Here is a 15,429-nt window from a genome sequence, read left to right as displayed (position 1 = left end):
TTTAGACCCTTCTTATTTTTGACTTAAGGGCCAGGTACAAACCTTACACAATTGCAGACATCAGCATTGACTTTCCCAGGTTTCAAATTTAACCTGTGCTGGAGATTGTCCTCTCCTCTGGACAGCACTAAATCTTTCCTGCCAGAGATAACTAGTCCTTGGGGCTCATAGCTGTGCTTCTGCAGAGAAAAATGTTTTGCCTTTGGAGTGGACTAGATTGCACCACATGGCAGGTAATTTCAAAACATTTTCGAGGAAAGCATCCCCTTGGGGCCATCTCAAGGCCTTCATGGGTAAGGACACGACGCAGCATGCGATGCTATCAGTGCCCCTCCATCATTTTCCCAGGGAACAAAGCAGTGAGGCTCAGTGGGGACATGACCTTCCTGGGCTGCAGCTTGAAGGGGTCATTGTATAAGGGGAGAGAGAAAAGGAAGGGTTTTTCTCTGGTTTTCCTTTTAGCTCTGTAATTGAGGGGATTTATCACAGGCCAGCATGGAAATCTCTGCGTTGGCCCGCTCAGGAGCACTGTTGGCCAGCCGTCGGCTTTGTGAGCAGCACATTAAGCTGATGCAGTGAATAGATTTTTCTAGAGAGAGAGAAGTGCTTTGCTACAGTGCTGTCTTTACTAATATACATTCTTCTGCTTTCCATCAAACAGTCAATGAAGGCTCAGGTGAAACCAATCAAAAAGAGACATCGACCTGTGACATTTGCCAGTTTGGGGCAGAGTGTGACGAAGATGCAGAGGATGTTTGGTACAGTAATTTGCTCTACTCTTCTATTTTAATGAATGTTGTATTATTTAAAGGTACTGTGGTTTAGAAAGCATTACAAATGTTAGATACTCAATTTTCTGCACCCAGAGCTTCATCTCAAAGTGACTGAGGTGGTTATTACTCTGAAAAAAATGTGTAGAACACTCTGGTTTATAATTTTGGAACATGCATAGTTTAGACCAAGTTTAGAAACACAGTTATCCATTTTGTTGCCATTATAACTTATGTTATTCCATCTGGGGTTTTACAGCTTCATACTTCAGTAAAAATAGAATTGGGAAAAATAATTGACCTAAAGCTTTTCCAGTTAAAAAGTATCATTAGTATTATCATCATGTTAATTCATGTGTGGCATTAGAAGTGCTGGGAAATCTGTCTCTCTTTTCCCTAGCTTGCTGAAGTTGAAAACCTTGCCCTCAATTGCTTGAAAAAATGAGAGTATACGTTTAGACATTTTCTCAATGGAAATGTTTTTAATTTTTATTTTTTTAAAAGGGGTTACAAAATTATTCAGATTTTTTTGCTATTTTAAACTTTAATTACATAAGCTGCGGGGAAATAATTCTATCAACTCAGACTTTTATTTTTCATTTTGCCTAGGAAATATGGAAACTTATATTAAGCCAACTGTGAGCTAATAATTTCATTGTGATTTTGGAACAGCCAATAGATCAAAAAGGTCACTATTCACAGAGCTATATTTCTAACACTGCCCTAGTGCCATGCCTCATGTTTCCCTCTAAGTAATTAAACCATATTTTGAGAGACAACAAAATAACCATGCAAACATTAGAGCTGTTGTCTGGATGGTGCTTCTGGAGCTATGGGCTAGTGGTAGCTAAAGAATGGATGCACAGACCAGGCAGTGAGATGTCAATAAAACAGTGAGGTCAATAAAACAGAGCTCTAACGTGGAGAATGAGAATGGAGCAGAGAGGAGTCAATAAATGAATGGTGAACGTGAGAGCTGGGCCCAGTGTTGGGCAGCTGTGACCCCGCCCAGGCAAGGAATCCGTGCACCCTTGGCCAGGCTTGGAATTAGGAACAGTTCTGTTCCGTGAAGAAGCTCAGGAATATGGTCATGGTTATCCACTGTGTTCATTTTGGTCTTGTCTTGCCAGCCTCTTAGTAATCAGTAATCTCCGGTTCTAGTTCTTAAAAAGCCCCAAGAAAACAAACCACCGAGTCCTTGCTCTGGCTCCAGTCATCAAAGGAAATTGTGGTGTTGAAAAACAGGAGCAAGGTGCATCATGGTTATAGGTTTCAGTAATGTAATGAAATTTGTGAGTAAGAAATTGCCTAATGTTGACTTTGCTTAAGAAAATTACCCCAGGTGTTATGATTTTCATTGTCTCCTTGACTGGTTGTCCTTGAGAGCTTTGGTGGCGCAGTGTAGAAACAAAACCGTGGTGAAATTAATATATCAAAATTCACAGTCTGGTGCTCATGTTTTCATAATTAAGTGTGCTTCCAAATTGGAAGGCAGGAGAAGAGAGGGGCAAGGAATAAAATTAGCTACAAGATAACATTATTAATCATAAGCACTGAGTAGCAGTGTTTATTTTTTTCCAGAAATAGCTTGGTAAAACTGCCTGATCCAACTTACCCCAGTGTTCCCACTGCAGCTTTTGCACAATCTAATTCCTCCCCTTTGAAACAACTTGGCTTTTACGGAGCAGCATAATGATGGCAGGAGCTGAGGTGCTCTGTCTTTACTGACTGGCACTCTTTCTGCAGGGGAAGGTGCTTCTTGGGGCAGGAGCAGGGAAGGGCTGGTGCTGGGAAGATGCTCCCAGACAAACTGTTAGGAGGCAGGAAAGCCGATTTCCAACCTGAAGTACAGAGACCATGTAAAGCCTGTTACGGTTCTGCTTTGAAGTAAGCAACCTCATGTGCTGTAACAGAGCCCTGTTTTCCTGTCTTTGCCCCCTGATTAGCCTTGGATAAGCATCTTTCTAAACAATGAGCCTTCTGCATGTCAGCTTTTCACTATTCTTATTTCTAGGATAAAAGTGCACTATGTACGGAGGTTCTAGATCCCTCTTTCAAATATATGTTAATTGAATTTTCATGTTTGGCACCAGAGATGCATATTGCCCCACTCTCCTTGACAAGAAATGCCAGTTTATTATTTAATCACTATTTTTCTGTGGATTGGGTATCAGATGTAAGCAGGGCTCCTTTACCTATCTCACCTGACTGATAAGGTTTGTAAAATCCAAACAGGGTCCCTGGTGGTCCTGGGACTGTTACTGCAGGATGATAATCCCAGCACCAGCAGCGAATCCCTATCAGTCAGGAACAGTTTGAGGGTGCAGGGTGAGTGCCTGATCCACTCCAGGTTGAGAGGAATGCAGGCTGGTAGCAGTGCCAGACTTCAGAGAGCTGGAAATGTGAGGCTGGCTATTCGCCTTCTATTTCTAGGGTGCCAGAGCAGATCAGAAAAGAGAGCACAGGTGTGATAGCAGATGTGGTTGGGCTGCTGATGATTTACAGTGACAATTGACATTATTCTGCGTTGTCACAGTCTATATTTTGTGGACCGTTATCTCTGGTTTAATTCTTTTTGTCCCTTTTTTTTTTTTGGTTATTCATTGCCATTTGTCACTCATTTAAATTGTGCTATTGTACTGTGTCACCTTTATTTTTAAATCTCTTTATTTGAGTTAAACGAATCTGTTAAGGGCTAGACTCCTGGGATTCTAATGGGGGATTGGCATCCAGAAGATTACTTGAAGGGGGAAGATTTGTGTGAACATTTTCTGGAAAGTACAGAGAAAAGGCAGGAAAGAAACCTCTGTAATAACAGGTTTTCCATGGCATGCAGAAGCACACATGTGTTATTATCCTATTCTGCAGTCAAGTAGCATGAGAGTGAATGCAATTTGGCATTCCATTAGTGAATCTCTTTCTCTAAGTTAAAAACAAAGACTGTTCACTTGAAAGTCTTTAACATCTTGCTGCTTTAATATGTGAAAGCTTCTTGTCACTAAGAGGATCGTGTATTACTGGCATTATTCCCACCTTTAATGCATTTTGCACCAGTGGGCTTCATGAATATTTAAAGCAGGGCAGTGGCTGCGCTCTTTAGCACGGGGTTGCAATCTATTGGTAAATCAGACATTTGGTGTTGCTTGCTTTGGGTTTTATTTCTGAGCTGGCTAAGGAATAATTGATTTTGTAAGACGGGGCTACTCAACATAACACCCCGAGAGATACACTTAAAAGGAATTGAAGAATGAGGCGTAACATTTTGAACAGTGGTGTATTGCTCAGATCTTCCAAAAACCCTCTACGAAACACTCTCTGTACATAAATAGTGCTCACCAAGTGGAGTGCCTGCTCTCTGCTGGAGTGGCTTAGTGTCAGTGCAGAACCACGTAAGAAACCTGGGTTCCAGCATTAATCTCCTCCTTATGGGCCACTGAGGAAATAAGAGCACTCCCTACACTGGACAAGCTGTGGTTTGGATAAATACTGGGCAGCTATTTCAGAGGTCCACCAATATGTCCAAAGTGGCAGGAGATATATAATAAGAAAGATCCTTTGGTTGAGTTTCCTGTTGGAAAATGCTGACAATGGAGAAGACAGGAGTATTTTCTTAAAACAAGATTAAATCCTGCAAACCTCTGACTTGCAGAGTTAATCAAAATCAAGATGATGAATTGGGGTTAAATATGCATACTTTCCCTTTGAATTCCAGTATCAGCAGGTCAGCCAGCAGCAGTGTGGAAGTGCAGCACTGCCCACAGTAAGATGCAGGTTGCTAGCTGGAAGGCAGACACACAGAGGTGTGTGGTGTGCTCTCAGAGTGCTTCCCCTGCAGCCTAGCAGTGTCCAAGGAGGTGAGGAGGCCACCTCCAGAGTGCTCCTCTGCCTGGCCCTTTCTCCCTGTGGGAGGCTGCAGGTGGAGGAGAGAGGCAGCAGTTCCCTGGCAGGAGGTTGCCTAGCCCTGAGACGGGTCGCTTGAGGGTTGTGACAAAAAAGTGGGGTCAGTGACAAAAGGGGTCTAAATGCCCCTGCTGCTTCCTGCAACATGGTCCCACTCACCCCAAGGACTCCTTCTTGGCTGGGTGTGAGATGTCATGCTCTGCAATAGACACCATAGTCATGGTAGGCAACTCTCCTCCCTCCTCATGAGCCTGGCCCACATTGGAGGGGCCTTTTCCTTCCTTGTGAGTGCACAAGGATCCCACTGGGCAGGTTCAGCTCAGGAGAAGATGCTGAAGCCCTTCTGCAAGGACACTGATGACCCCAGGCTGGGAGCTTGGAGGAAGGAGCTTGGCTTGTTCAGTGTGTGGGTCGGTGGGGAAGGAAGGAGCGCTGGCCCCAGTGCTGCGCGGCTGGGCGGCATTCCCGGGTGAGGTGGTGACACTGCAGCGTAATTACAGCAGGTCCCCTATGTCCTGTGCTTCTGTCCACACGGCTGGGACAATAAACTCCACTTACCCGCAGCAGGCAGGCACATACACATACAAAAGATATTACGAAGATGAACCATTTCAGTCCCTCATTTCATATTTTACTGCTAATCACCGGTGCATTTAGTGTGGGTAAATGCTCCTATAAGGCAAGCGAACAGTCAGCAGCACGAGGAGGGTGAAACTGCATTCTCATGCAAATAAGTGGCTCTGTACATGGGATTTATCTGTGCAAATCATGCAGCTGCCATCTGCAGCGACCCCTGCAATCCATACTGCCCTAACAATCAATATTTATCTTTATTATAGTATAGAAGGAAAACATGCAAAAGAAACTAATGATTTTGCCAGCTTCTCGATCCACACAGCAATTAGGTCAGTCAGCTTTGAGTCCCTTCCCCCTTCCATCAGTTGCTCTCAAGCAGAGGATTTGCAAACAAGATGCTGTACTGCTCTAAAAGTACTAAAAGGTAGTTTGAAGTCTCACATACATTACACGGGTATTGGCTGCTTGGTGTTCAGCAGTGTGTATAATAACTGTGTGTGACCTACTTGTTCCAGATGCAGAAACAATGAGCTGCTTTAACATCTGCAATGTCCCAAGCATTATACAGTAGATACATTGCTGTTTTCTGCTGCTTTTCTTTCTCTTCTAGAGAAAAAGTAGATCTTTGCTCATACCTAGGCATAACACTTAAACATAGACGTTGGACTTGTGCTTCAAATAAACAGAGGAATGGAGTCAAATCCTTAAAAATACACAATTCTGCAAAAACTTGAATTTCTCTCTTTAACTTGAGATCATACCTAAGGCATGAAGTGAAGATGCTGCTGCATAAATCTTCGCATGGAGCTCAGTAGTCATGTCTAGTAAGAGTCCAGGAAAGGGTTTGCAGAGGGAAGTAAAGGCACTGCAGCAATCTCTGCGCTGCACAGCAGCAGATGACCAAGCAGGTTGCACCTTCTCACACCCATATCACTTATCTTAGCCTCAACCTGATAGCAGAGCTACCTCCAGTGCCTGCCCAGAAATGAGCCCACTGCTGTCTCTGTTAACTGGTAATGTTTCATTTGGTGCATGTTCTATGGTTAAAAGATTTTGAAATAAAAGGAAAGCCGCTGACTTCCAGGGAAACTGTTGAGATGACATGTTGAGATAAGTGTAGAGACACTGTGCAGGGCTAGGAGTCAGCAATACTGGAAAAAGTGTAGCCTGAGCAACTGGAAATTAGTCAATGAAGGGTTTGCCATGAAAGACAAAACATGAGGAATGTTAGAAAAAGTGAGATGACGCCTACCTGTCTGTACGTTATGTTTTAATTACAAAGCCTTCTCTGAGAAAGGGCCAGGTTGGAGGCTTTTATAGGAGGCTGGTCAGCCAGATCCTGCTGCCTGGAGTATGAGAGCTGAACAGACAGCCCAGCCCTGTTTCTCCATTTGGGACTTGGAAAAAAAATGCCACATGGACGGACACAAAAGTGGGAAAACTAGCAAAATACAAAATTGTAGCTTGAGTTGCTGTCCACAGCACAAACGAGAACAATATTGCAGCAGCTCCAGCTTAGGTGAAAGATTTGGCTCATTAGAAACCAGTGTCTAGACATCATGTTAGGGTCAGGATATAAGGTCCCCAGGTAAGCATTGCACAAATGCCACGGTTCCTGTCAGGTTTCTCTCTGTCAAGCTGCTGAGATACTGTAGGACTCTTTCAGAGGGCAATTCCAACCTAAACTGGCCTAGGTGTAAAAGTGACTTTGTACCCAACCATAAACAGGGAAAGATCCCCGCAGACTTCAAAAAGACCCTAAGTCAATCCAAAAGTAAGTGAGTTCCTCTTTCTCAGGAGTCTGCAGAAGGAGCCAGGAAAGGTGTGGAAAAAACAGCTTTATCTTCAGCAGCTCCAAGAAAAGCTTGTGGTCCAGTTCTCCAGACGAGGATGAAGGAATGAGCACTTTGTGTTTCTAAACTGATTGCACTACTAGTGGCCATGCTAGAAAGTTAAAGCTTGGAAAAATGATGGCTTGTTTGGCCATCTGGTGAAGTTGTTTTACTCTCTCTCTCTCTATATATATATATTATTTGGGTTTAGTTAAAACCAGCCATTTTTCCCAGTCAGGTGAGTTTCACAGAATCACTTTACCATCTCTGCATCCTTCATCCTGTGCCAAAATAGGCTATTTAATTTTGAAGTGAGACTGATTCCCAACTCCTTTAGGATGATGGTTGGGAGACTTTGACCTTTCTACCCATTGAGTCAACACAATCCTTCAGAGGCTTATGTTCATTTGAGTAAGTCCTGCCTTTCCAGATTCTCAGGATTTATTTTCTTAATAACATTCTTTAAAAAAAAAAAAAGAAGAAAGGAAACTTGTTTTAACATAAGCCAAGATTGTCTGGAGTTACTTATACTTCATAGTGTTTTATTACCAGTACACTTTGGAACACTCTGGTAAATAATTCAGCCTACACAAAGAAATTGGCTATATTTTCTCTATACATCGAGGAAGTCTGTCGTGTAGACTATATATCATGGGTCTAAATGTTCTCAGATAAATGCAAACCCACATTGTATTCCATCTGTACTACTCACCCAAGTAGGTTTTTAAGGACCCCATACGACACATCCATCTCCTATCCAAAAACTAGAATCCCTAACATTTGGTTTTGTAATAAAAAAGGCATTTTTTATCTTTTGCAATTACAGAAAAACCTGCTGTGTGTCCAGGGAATAATACTCTATACAGTCATAAAGCTTACAGATTTTTTTTTTCCTTAAGCTCCTCTTTTCAGATGCTCGCCCAAACTTGGTTTTCAGTTCAGAAGGTGAACTTCCAACTTAGGGAAGTCAATGAAAGTTATCCCACTGACTTCAGTGAAACAAAAGTTCTCTCCCAGTTTGATAACTATGGAGTAACTTCTCAGTAGCCTGTGGAGCCTTTTGCTGGTAGAAGGGAGAACAAACTCAGTTGGAGTGTGAATGCTCTGTCAGTCACACAGTGCAAAGGAATAACTTGGAAATTGTGATGATAAAAGCAGAATTTGCCTTACTGACTGCTTCAATTGCTTCAGAGGAAATATTGATTTGTCAAAAGCCAAAAATAGCTTCTGAGATTTTGGGGGGTTTTCATGTCTTACCGTGCCATGCTCTTGTAGGAGCAAGGCACAAATTATTCTGAAATTCAGGGATAGGAAGGCTTGTAAGAGACACGGTCATCATTTGTCTTTGCAATTAGGAGTCAGTCAACATTAGAGTTGGGGGAAAAAAGCTCCAATAATTTTAAAAGCGTGTCTCAACATAGACCAATTTTCCTGTTAGGTTTCCATGGCCAAGATGCGTCTATGCAGTGTGTGGACAGGAGGCATGGAGGGATGGGTGGTCATGGCAGAGAAGGCTGGAGGGACAGAGGACTGTGGAAGCAGGGAGGAAATGTAAAGCTGACTTGCAGCTAGTCCAGTCGACTGTTTGCTGGAGAGTGGGGAGGAACTGCAGTGGCTGCCAACATTCAGGGGCTCGGGGAGGGTTTTGGGAACACTACCCAAGGGTGGGAGAGAGGTTATCCTCTCCTGCCTTCCTTCTGCCTGCTGGGAGGCTGGAAAGGCTCATCCAGCATGAACAGCTGAATTAAACGTTTATGTGACGAGGCAGCTGGAGGATGTGGCGCGGCGGCAGCATTGAGGTGGTGCGGCTGTGGGACTGCGTTAACACCGACCCGTACCTGTTTCAAGGGTGCACATGTGTGGCTCAGCGTTGTGTGGGACAGCAACAGCATCCCCCTGTCTTTTCAGGCAATGTCAGCATACAACACATACACGTGACAGCATGGTGGAGAGAACCATTCCATCACAGTTCAGCAGGGGAGCAAATGAACCCAGGGTCTGGGTTTTTTTTTTTTACTCCCTGGTGGTTTTCAGTCCTGGGTAGGAAAGTGTCCTAGCCTTCTGAGCACATGGCTTTATTTGCACTGGGAGGAATGGTTTTGGCACACTGTTTAGTGCTCTTGCTGTAATACAGAGTGTTGTAAAGATCATGCCCAGCTCCTGCTGCTTTGTGAGAGGGACACAGGAGGGTCCCTTTGGGCCCTGCAAGGTGCCTGCGCTGGTGCTCCCCAGAGCTGTGCGAGGCTGAGTTTGTACCCCCACAGTGACGTTGGTTGTGTAACCCCGTGGCTGGGAGAGCCTGGGCTCACCAGGCTGTGAAAGTGCACATAAGGGATGATAATATGGTAATGCACATCAGATATTAATGTGCATTGACACGTAATCGTCTGCGTACATCAAGGCATTACAGCGTGAAAGAGCAAGTGCAAAGGCCTTGCAGGGCAACATGCTTTTGCACCTTCTTTTTCCCCGTTTTCTCTTAGCCTTGTTATTTAAAAGTAAGCTTTCTCCCTCCCTGGCCCCCCATTTAGCCAAAGTCATCCCCTAGCAGTAAAGCGAGCGGTGCCTTCCTGACGGCCTATTTAGTGGCAATAAAAAGCCGATTGGCCTAATGCGCAATCAAGAAAGGAGTGACATTTATTGCTTCGGTTTTATGATGCTGTGAACTGAGCAAGATTTGGAGCCCGACAGTGCCTTCAGGGGGCAGGAGATCACCAGCAATGAATTGTATTTATACCTTTTCCAATTTCCTACTAGCGTTTTAGCAATAAATAGACTGTGTTGTTATTGAGTTTTATGTAAGTATGTTTACGAAAGCAGGAATACAACTTTGTAGCTCAGAATTACATGTGTTGGCTAAATAGATCAGCAGAGAGAATAACTATGTAAAACACTGGGAAAGCACTTACCAATTTATTATCAAATGTCTTAATAGAATGCTTCATCTCTTCCATCCCACTTTATGTTAACTATTAAAATAGAACTGCATCCACTGCAGAAGGTCGAAGGCTCCTTCACACACCCATGTAGGAACATCAAGGCCACGGTTTGTTCACACATCTAAACCATTAAAAATACATCCCATGCATTAAATATGAGCCTGAGGAAAACTCAATAGGAGCTGACGCACAGGGCTGACCTCAGCTCTCACAGCCCCTGCCAAGTGGCAGGTGTCCCTTCCTCACAGAGCCCATCTTCTGCCCCAGTCCCTTCCTGCGTGCAGGCTGCAGCTAAAAGCCTGTGTGAGATGTCCCCAGACGTACAGATTTAATTGCTATGTCTCAGCCTGCCCATTTTGTAACAGAGCTCTCTCCTGTGGAACAGCACAGGTGCCCCGGGGACACCTGTCCTGACCAGTGCACAGCACTTGCTCCTTTCAAGGAGCTGCAGATGCATTCCACTGATCTGTGTCCCAGACCTGAAGAAGATTATTCTCATCCCATTAGTTTGCTGGCAAGGACATGTCCTTGGGATGGCACATTGCAGTCATTTGTCTGTCTTCCTTTCCCTGGCAGTGGACTGTCCCTTGGGGCTTGATCCCAAAAGCAGGCAGCCACTGTGGTCAGCATGAGGCAGCAAGAGAAGAGGCAGATCCCCAGCCAGCACTAATGCCTAGTTTTGTACAGCAGCTTTCACCTACAGACCTGGATGCTTTGAGGAAAAGAGGGTTACTACTGCACCCTCCTTCTTGCAAATGCAGTGATTTGCTTGGGTCCCAGGCTCATACCGGGGGGCTGAGATCTCATTTCACTGCTCGGCAGGGTAACATGAGGTTATCCTGCCTTATTTCTGTGCAGGACGTGCCAACAATGAGTGAAGGAAAGCCTGGAAGTATCCCGCCAAAATTTCATTAAATAGCTAGACTGGATTTTGTTTTGTCATTGAAGGCAGCTGACCAAGCAGGGTAGCCTGGAGTATGTGGCCAGTTCAGATGGTGCTGCATCAGGCAGCTATCCCCAGTTAGAGCCTGGTGCTAACAGCACCAAGGCTGTGGGTCCAACCCCTGCGTGGGCTGTTTACTGAAGACGATCTTTGCGAGTCTCTTACACCTCAGAGTACCCGTGAATCTGTGAGGAAGCGGGAGGCACACATGTTTAAGGATGCAGAGAGGTTTGTGGGGAGAGCTGGTCTGGGTTTGCACATGTGGAGGCAGACTTTACATTGAGGAATCTCTTTACCGCCGTTTTCACTCATTTTAGAAAGGTCCCCACTTCCCTTCCCCACCAGCAGCGGATGGCTCATGTGCTGGAAGGGAGGGGGCTAGCAGCACACTGGTCTCTGCTAGCCAAAAAGCCATCATCCCTTTACTTTCACTGATAAATCAGTCCACTTTCCACTTTCAGGAATAACTTCTAGTGTTGTTAACAAAGGTTTTAGCAGAAATTTGCCATTGGTCCCAGAAAGTGCTGCAGTTTTTTATGAGCAGAAGTATCCTTCCTGCATGGCAGGTCCATGCCAGGACCTGCAGCTAGTTAGTGTCCCATGCTTCCCACTGGACATTGCAATATTCCCACTGGTTGTTCAGTCTGGGATGAAGCTCTGGGATTTGTGGAAACAATTTTCGTTCTTCTGCTGGCTTCAAGATAGGAGTGAACAATATCAGCAGTCTGAGGCACACAGCAATAAACCGTTCATGAAGGACAGCCTCACATGTTTACGCAAAGACTCAGCAAAGCTTTGTTTTAGCACAGACCACAGAGACGTAAAGGACACCAGCGGTAGGCAAACCATAAAAGGGCATGTATTTTATTCTATGAGTTTGAAATAAGCTTCACCCATTAGATACCTGCAGACACTTGAACTGGCATGTGCACAGAATTAGAATTTTCTTCTCTGGTCACACAGCTAGCAGGAGGGTTTTTCCATGGCTCTTCAAACCCAGTCATCAGCCTTGTGATTCTCTGTTTGGCTTTAAAGTGTCCAGTGTAGCAAAGATTGCTTTATACAACTTATTACTTTCTAAATAGAAATTATATTTAGAAGGACAGGAAAAAAAAAAAGAGACATTTGTTTTGCTCTGAAGTTGTTAGCATACAACTCAATGTACTGTTGAGGGCACCAGAGGCATTGGGAAGCTAGGTGAAGGTTGTACTATAATTGGTGCTGGGAATTGTAAGAAGGAAGCAAAGGAGAAGTTTGTTATGTTTTTTGTCAAAAATTTAGTAAAAAAAGGTACAGGTCAAAAATTAAAGGGGAATTAGGACTCAAGTTGCATTGTCCTGCACTGCAGATTAAAGCATTTTTCATGAGCTGCAGTCTCCAGGATGACTTCTTGAAAACTGGAGGAGCATGAGACAAGCTCCTCACTGAGCTCTGGGAAGCAGCCAGTGCCCAGGGACTCTCCTCATGGCGGTACAGCAAGGTGTCTCCAGGAGCAGTCCATGGTTTTGAAACATCCTCCCTGAGTTGCCATGAAAAACGTGCTCTGACAAATCCGTGTGTATTTTTAAGCACTGCCAGTCAGTCCCTGCTATGCAGCAGCAGCAGCGTGGCAGCTGTAGCCCAGGCTCCTGGCTCTGTCTCCAGCTACACTCCTAGAGTAGTGAATTTGGTATGCAAGGAAGGCCATCAGTAAATATATTCACCACTTTAGCGCATTTTAGCTTGACATATGTCCAGTAAACAATATTTTGGGCTCTTGCAGTAAAAAAAAAAAAAAAATCACCTGATTATTCAGTGCTTCCTTCTGTTATGATGCTTTGGGGTCCTTCAAATCATTTTCATTATGCACTACATAATAATAAAAATCTCCATGCAGTATGCTGATAATTCTGTGCATGGTCTCTGTGATTTCTAATTGTTTGAATAACAGGATGCTATTGAAATGCCATGCAGAAACATTGCATCACCCTGAGGGAATCAAGCTTTTCTCCTTTTACTCCTGGTGAAGATAAACATTTGAACAGTTGATAGAGGTAAAATATCCCAGGGAAGCCACTGTGCAAAGTAGACATGCTAAAGCCCTTAGTGCAGAAGCAGGGCTACAAAGGACAAAAAGGAAAAATAAATTAGATAAATAAATAAATAAATAACAACCAGTGAATGGAAGGCACTCAAAATAAGCCATGCTTTTCTTCTCTTGTGATCTTAAAGCAGAAGAGAAGCACTAGCAGGCCCAGAAAAGAAATACTGCATGCTATTTTTGTGCTGCCATTATAAAATATGTATTGTTTATTGTTCTGCACTGCAGCTAAAGTTTTGCATCAACCTCAAAAATTACAGCAAAATTTGTTTTGAAGGAGACACGCCGAGTCTCTATTCTTTAAGCCTCTTAATGATGTTCTTAAGAGTGCAGTGATAGGATTTCAGTCTCCTGGCAAGCACAGACAGGTTGTAGGGTATGATTCATAGAAAGTGTAAAACACTGTGTGCCAGTGTGCATGATGAATATATTTGATATATATGTATGGCAGCATACCTGATGTTCAGTGCATGCCAAAGCAGGCAATGATGCCAGGCAGTTTTGTCATCCGTTGGGTGCCATCCTCTTGGGCTGTGCTCCACGTGCTGCAGAGACCACCGTGGGGTACCTGAGTTTGGCCAGACTACCAAAAGTCTCTGTTGACCCTGCCTTGAGGGTGTCAGGACTTTGAAACATCTTGTTTAACTCTCTGTTAAAGGGGTGTAAAGATGCCAGGCCATTGCTGCTGTAGGGCTGTCTGAGATCACTGTAGAGCTCACTGGTGGGCTTGGAGATGGGCTGAGGGGCAGCGGCAGAAGCTCGGATTTATGGGGTCCTTTTGACACTCACATCAAAACAGAGGTGTGTCCAAGCCCCCTGGAGCAATCCAGTTTAGCTGCCTGTGTGTGCAGGTGGCTTTGTGGGTGGGTGGTGTGCTGAGGTGGGTACAGAGGTGGCTGTCACTGCTTGCCAGTGAAGGGCTATCACAGGCTGTGTGTTTGAACAAGGTGTGATGCTAGTCTGAACAGGCTACCTGAGCTCCCAGAGGCTCACTTTGCCCAGTCCCTGCCTAGGGCTTGTTCAAGTGTCTCTGCATGGTGTGTTTAGGCATTAAACACCCCCAAAGCTGCCTGGGTACATGAGAGCTCCCACCAGCCTCCTGACACACAGCTGAACCGTGCTACAATGCCTGTTCCAGTGTCAAGGCGTAATGTTAAGCCTGGCTTCATTTCAGCTTGCCTGCTGGTAGTGTCAACAAAGATGCCCTGTGTACCAGAAAGAAAAACCTTGCAGGAATCCAAATGATAGAGAAGGCATTTGGGACTGATTGCTAGGCTCTTTATGCAGGCGTATACTGCCAGGTTTGCTTTAAATGGGCACTTATTGTCCTACTCGGAGGGGCAGGGGGCTTGCAGAGGACTATGCTGACATCCAAAAATTTGAGTTTCTGATCACCATTTTCTAGTCAGAGCAGAGGAAGATAAGAAATGTCTCTGGTGGAAATACCATAAATGTACAACTGTGTTTTTATGTATACACTGTTTTGTGGCAAAGGAAAGGCTTTGGGCATTTTTATGCTGCAAAATGTTGTTGGGTTTTTCATTGCTTTTTTTATTTCTTTTTTTCCTGGAGAAAGTGTATAACGTTTAAAATGATTGCAGAATGGAACTTCACCTTCCCTGTAAAATAGTGCTCTCTGAAACATGGTGGGATCTCACACTTGACCAAATTAGCATATGAGCTCTGACTAGTAAAAATAACACTAGATTTGCATTTTCACATTTTTAGCTCTTGCTTCCCTGTCTCTTTGGTTTTATGCCTTTTTTCTTGACTGACAATTCTCTTTGTGGCAGATTTATTGCTGTTCTGCTGTTTGGACCCTGTAATCAACTAGACACTTGGCTGAAGACGTTAGTCATTTCATTAAGTACTTCTCATTCAGATATCTCAGGCACAATTTTCTGTTGCTCTGGTTCCAAAAAGCAAATGACCCATGGCCAGCAAAGTCTAAATATGAATCTTTAATAAACAGAGGTAGTACCAACAATGCTCTCAGGTTTCCAAACAGCAGAGGGCTAATTAAAAGACGCTGAATGGGGAAGAACTGCCATTGGCATCTCACAATGACAGAAATGTGCCTGCATCTGTTCCCAGTGAAACCACTCTTTTGGAAGCATTGTCTCATTTATCCTCGTTGCTTCCCATCAGAGCTACGTGGGAAACCTTCCTCATACTACGTGCAGATATTGCATAGTCTTTTTTTTTTTTAATTATTTTTCAGTAATACATTGCTGGAAACAAAGACCCAATAGTTGTTCTTATAGGAGTAAAGATAAAGCATGGAGTGCGTTTCTTTTTGTCATCACTGTGTCACTAATGATTATATTCTGTTCATGAACTAAGGAAATAGAATTACAGCATTCCCCTACCTTTCATGGGCAAAGAAGCA

The 15,429-nt window shown here is 44.0% G+C and overlaps 1 protein-coding gene across 1 annotated transcript in view; it reads left to right on the top strand.

Annotated features, from left to right (window-relative positions):
• The window catches only part of TMEFF2 (transmembrane protein with EGF like and two follistatin like domains 2), a 125,554-nt gene that overhangs the window by 72,052 nt on the left and 38,073 nt on the right, over positions 1-15,429 (top strand). The window contains exon 5 of the mRNA XM_048309739.1: positions 662-758. Within this exon, the coding sequence (XP_048165696.1) occupies positions 662-758 (97 nt within the window). The remainder of the gene's footprint in view (positions 1-661; positions 759-15,429) is intronic.

Source organism: Corvus hawaiiensis, chromosome 7 (assembly GCF_020740725.1).
Source record: "Corvus hawaiiensis isolate bCorHaw1 chromosome 7, bCorHaw1.pri.cur, whole genome shotgun sequence".
Lineage (NCBI taxonomy): Eukaryota > Metazoa > Chordata > Aves > Passeriformes > Corvidae > Corvus > Corvus hawaiiensis.
Note: the sequence above shows the minus strand (reverse complement) of the source record. Positions and strands in the feature narration are given on the sequence as shown.